Genomic DNA, 5,505 nt, shown 5'->3' with positions numbered 1-5,505 from the left:
AATAAGCCGGAAAACTTTCTTTTCTTTTTTTATTGTATATACTATTAGACTTAGTTTACTATATACTCCTACATACACAACATTTTGTCGGCAGTTTTTGTTTTTATAAACTAAATAATAGTTGAAGCCAAATTAATAAGATAGCCTAATTAATAAAATTAGTGAAGACGTCGCCCTTGCAATTATAATACGAAATAACTTTATAATATTGTTATCCTCAACCCAACGGCGGGCTAACAATAGTCTATTTTATACGGCGAAAACGCGATTCTTGAACCAAGCCCGACTATTAAAAATAAATAACAAAAACATTACTTTAGCACAAGGCCCGACAAGATTAAACAAACAAATTATTATTATCAATAAACATCAATTCTTATTAATGCTAGTAATTCTGCTCTTACCTAATCGTGCGCGTTTACACAGAGTTTTATAAACATGCTTCGCCTTTTAAACCCTTTATAGTGAATGACGGTTAGAAGGTAAAGTGATACTAGACTGAATTACAAACTGTGACGCGGACGTATTACAGAACGCCGTTGTAAAACCGCGATCTCGTTTTCTCATTTTGTTTTTAATCTGATTTAGAATTGTTTACAAACCATTTTAGATTATTCAAAAAAAAAAAAAAAATTTGATGTTTTTGTTTAACCCTTTATTGTTCACAATGTGAAGACATTGAGTAAAAAAATATTCCTTTAACAAAAAACATAGTTTTATATCATTAATTGCAAATCAGAAATTTTTTTTTTGCTACTATTAGTAGTTTTCAAATGACAAATGACCGCCATTTGGCGGTTATGAACCGTTAAGGAAAAATCACAAAAAAAATTATGTTTCAATAAAGAAACCTTAAACAAATCAAAATAATTACTTTACATGAAAAGAATAAAAACAATTTTTTTTTTTGTTTAAACATAAACAAATGTTGCATTTTTTGCAAAAAATTCTGCTGTTTCCAACCTTACATAGGCGACAATTAAGTTTTTTCTCACGATGTTCAGGCCAATGATTTAAACAATCAAGCTGAATATCTTTATTTGGTAAAGGAATTGAATTCTTTCGCTTTTGTGGTGTCACATCCTTACACAATTTTCTTTTAGATTGCCTGCCAACTGCCACTAGGGGTTTCTCTGCATAAGACAAGCTAGATGCAATTTTTGTTGTAAACTGAAGTAATGTCAGCTGTTTTTTTTTAGCAATATTTAATTGATTGCAATGACGCCTGTAAATCAACCAACCATTAACTTTACAAATGTCAATGCAGTGAAACAATATTTTAATGTACCACCGCTTGGTTTTAATATTAGTGCGATAAAGTGAAATTAACATGTCACATAAATCTACACCTCCCATGCATTGGTTATATTCTTTTACTACTAATGGACAGTTTATGTTGACAAAGTTTTTTTCAGTGCGATTCCATCTTTTAACATCTGATATTGAATCTGGATCACAATATGTTGAGCATAAATTGACACATTTATTATCGTACCATCTGGTGATTATTATTCCTGAATTAATATCACATTTATATGCATGGCTTCCTCTTCCTTTTTTTCTCATTTCACTTTCAGTTGGTAAACAACACCCTTGCATTCTATCATTTCTAATTGTTGCTGTTGTAAGAATGCCTAATTTGTTCAAATGTAAACATAAATCAAGACTGCAAAACCAATTATCAAAGCAGAGCTTAAAGTTTTGATTTTTTGGTAAGGATTCTATTAATCGTTTCACAACATATGAGCCGTTACATTTTTCAGAGCCAATTGCTGCAGCACCAGTATATAAGAAAAAGTCATATATAATTCCTGAAATTCCACTACGAACAAAGTTTTTGAAACCCCACTTCACTGGCTTTTTAGGATTGTATTGCCTTATTCCACTATAACGAGTTTTGGCTGGAATTATTTGCTCGTCAATAGAGTGCCCAGTTTCTGGTTCTATAGAAAGACAATTTTGACGAACATGATCTAGTACAGGTGCAATTTAATAAATTTTGTTATGTTTATTAACTGGATCATTAAGTCTTGAGTTATCAGCTGCATGTAAAAATTCTCTTATTTTTTTATATCGAGACAAAGACATGAGATCAGCTATTTTAGGATATCGCGTCTCCGTTGACCAATACATATAATATGCTGGCAATTTGAAAATAGACATGTACATTTGTATTGCAATAAACTGCTTCAATTCAGTTTCTGTTACATTAACAGATTAGAAGATATTTGAACACTGTAAAGATTTGTTTGTTCAGCAAGTAAGGTAAACAAAGTATCTTTCCAAAACATTTGGAAATATATCAATGGGGTAAAAGTATCAACATTGTTAGGTGGAAGACTAAATTCACAACCAGAAAAAGTAGTGTCTCTTATGGGTGGTCTTTTATTACACCATTTATAATTATGAGTTATTGGCTTTAGTAATGTGGATGAAGAAGTTTTCTCATTTGTGTTTGGCTTATCTGGAGTTGTAAATTCAATATTAATTTCATCTTCCAAAAGAATATCTGCAGTCATACATTGCTCTTCTTCACATATACTTATCTCATCATTTATATGGGTAACCAAAAATAGATTATTATCGTCCTCTTCACCACTACTAAGTTCCAAATCTGAAAGCTCAGACTCTGAACCTGGCTCCAAAATATATTGAATTGCTTCATTTAAGTCATAGAGTATTTTGCTTTGTTTATTCATTTTATTATCTAAATGAAACTGTGATTTGTAGAAATGTGATTTATAGACAACAACACATGTGTAATTATTTATATGGTTTTTTTACTCTATATAAGTTATTATTTTCTTAATAAATTTTTTTTTCTAAATTGATATTAAAATAGTTGTTACATAATATATAAATAACACGATAGAGAAATTTTATTTAACTTTAAAATTATTTGTTAGTAATACATTTTATAAAAATTATTTTATTATCATATTTTGTTTTAACTGTGTTTTTGATAGGTTTTATCATAAAAATTACAAAATAATGAAGAATAAAGTGTATCTAACATTTGATAATAACTATGTGTTTCTTTAACATCAGTTAGATGTTTCTAAAATAATAGTAATGTCTTTCTAATATTTAATATCTGTAAGAGTTAAACTAAAACAGTTTTATGTTTTGAACCAAAAACGAATCGCCGTAGTTCATAACAGCCAATTGGCGGAATCAAAATAACTGATGAGATAATGATCACTTAAACAAATATTACATACTTGGTTGCATACAAAAAATTAAATTCTAGGTTTTAACTAATAAATAAACTAAAAATATTATTATTAAATTTAGTAAATCCAAGTATACAGGTCATTCAAAAACATGTAACTTTTGAATGTAAAAACCTCATAACTTTATCGACCTATTTCATAATATCCAATTGTTCAGTTTCGCATAAGTTTATTGCAAAAAGATTGTAGTAGGCTAGGATTTTATGAAAATATTTTCCAAATCTATCAAAATTTATAGTACTCGTCTGATTTGGATTTAAAAAAGAATGCCGCCATTTGGCGGTCCTATCCAATAAAGGGTTAAAACAACGCGATGTTGAAAAAAATAAAAACGAACTTATATTTTTCCAAGTGTTTTGTTTTATTATTAATATTGTTAAATTTAATTTTTAAATTGTTTATACTATATACATATGTATATGGCGCTAGTGCACTTTTGCACCCCCCCCCCCCCCCACCTCCTTTTTTATTGCAGATTATGAAAGGTCGTTATGTAAAGTGAAAGAAAATGGTTTCAATCTTCATTTTTGATCAAGGCAAAACACTCTAATTCCAAGTTGAAAATTGAAAAAGTTCTAGTATTCGCCAGTTTATTTAATAGAAGGTCTTTTTTAACTACAAGTGATATTCTACGCAAATTGACATGGTTTACACATAAGCAAAATAGAAAAGAAAAACTGCAAGAACTTTCAAAAGGCGTGGAAATTCAATCAATATCTTAAATTGGTTATAGAAAAATTAGTTAAAACATATATAACCTGTATTAATAAAAACATAATTTTAATCCAAATAGAACTTAATTTTGACAACAATAAAAACCGGGTCCCGTAATTAAAAAAAGATTTTCTTCGATCGATTTCAAATTAAAAACTTTGATGCAATACGTTTTTAAAAAATGGCGAATATTACCGTTTTTTAGTGTAATTTTTTCAACTTTAACATCGAATTAGAGCACTTTTTCTTGATTTTCAGACCTATGATTTATACGATTCTTAATCAGCATAAAATTTTCTATTATAATTTGCAATACAAAGAGGGGGGGGATGGGGATGCGAAATGCACTAGCGCCTATATACACATATACACACATATATATATACATATATATACAAATATATACATAAATATATAAATATATATATATGCTTATATATATAAATATATATGTATACATATACATTACTAAACGAACATTAGGTGGTTTTTTCTTGCGTAAATTATGTTCAATAGGGAGACACTTACAATGAGGCGACAATTTCGTGTCGCCTCAACGTTTCTTCCTTTTTTTTTTTGCACAATTAAATAAAGCTCTGGATGTGATTTTTTTTTTTAATACTTTATTAATTAAAGATTCTAAATTTTTTTACCCAGCGTTTTTTACTTTTTCAAACTCTTTATTTTTCAATTTTAATTTTTTACTTGAATATCTGACCGTTATAAATAATTGAACAATAGGGCGGCACAAGCTTTTCTGTTAAAAAGTACAATAAATTTTTTTTATATCTTTATAATATTTTGATTAGTTTCGTTTTAAAGTTAGTTTTTCAAGAAAGACTCTTTTTCTCAAAGATATACCGTTCCGATTCTTTGAAATGATTTTTTAATTTTATTTTTATAATGAATGCCGCCCTATTATATCGTTTTTTCGTAATTTGTAAATCGCTCTATTATTTAAAGAAAAAATACAAAGAAGCTACTACACAGTTCAAATAGTCGTGGAGGACATTAAACTGTTAGAAGATTAGCTAGAAAAGATAAGCAAAGAAAGATAAAGCTAAGAAAAATAAGCTAAGAAAATAGCAGAAAAACAAAATCAAAAATGCGCAATTATTATGACGAAGTTATCTTTTAAGATACTTTGCTCAACTATTCTTTGTATAAGAGGTTCAAGAACACCGTGGACTAAAAAAAATGATTTGATATTAATTTCAAGATGGATGCACTAGAAGCAAGATTCTGAATTGTTGTTGTTGTTGTTGTTTTTTTTCGTTTCTTTGTTAATAATTCATGTAATTAATTGTTTGTTATTTATACTAAATGTAAATTTATATGTTTGAAAAAGTTTATAATTAAATTTAGAGCAAAAATCTTATATATCTTTTTTTTTTATGGAGAGGTTAAGAGAATTTATTAGTTTTTAAAATAATTAGAATTTATTCGAGAAGTTATCTACTTTATTGCTAAAATTTTAAAACTAACATATAAACTGAATTTTATTTTAATAAACTTGTAATTATATATACAGCTGCAAAAAATAAAAAAGCACCACCAC

General features: G+C 27.8%; 1 protein-coding gene across 1 annotated transcript; it reads right to left on the bottom strand.

Moving 5' to 3' along the window:
- Positions 1-831: 831 nt before the first annotated feature.
- LOC136076220 (piggyBac transposable element-derived protein 2-like) lies at positions 832-2,699 on the bottom strand. The gene is made up of 3 exons (XM_065789695.1): positions 2,237-2,699; positions 969-1,973; positions 832-851 (listed from the first exon to the last, which is right to left on the bottom strand). Exons 1-3 carry the CDS (start codon positions 2,697-2,699, stop codon positions 832-834), a joined length of 1,488 nt encoding a protein of 495 aa, XP_065645767.1.
- Positions 2,700-5,505: the final 2,806 nt, after the last annotated feature.

Source organism: Hydra vulgaris, chromosome 02 (assembly GCF_038396675.1).
Source record: "Hydra vulgaris chromosome 02, alternate assembly HydraT2T_AEP".
NCBI lineage: Eukaryota > Metazoa > Cnidaria > Hydrozoa > Anthoathecata > Hydridae > Hydra > Hydra vulgaris.
This window is presented reverse-complemented; position numbering and strand designations above follow the sequence as displayed.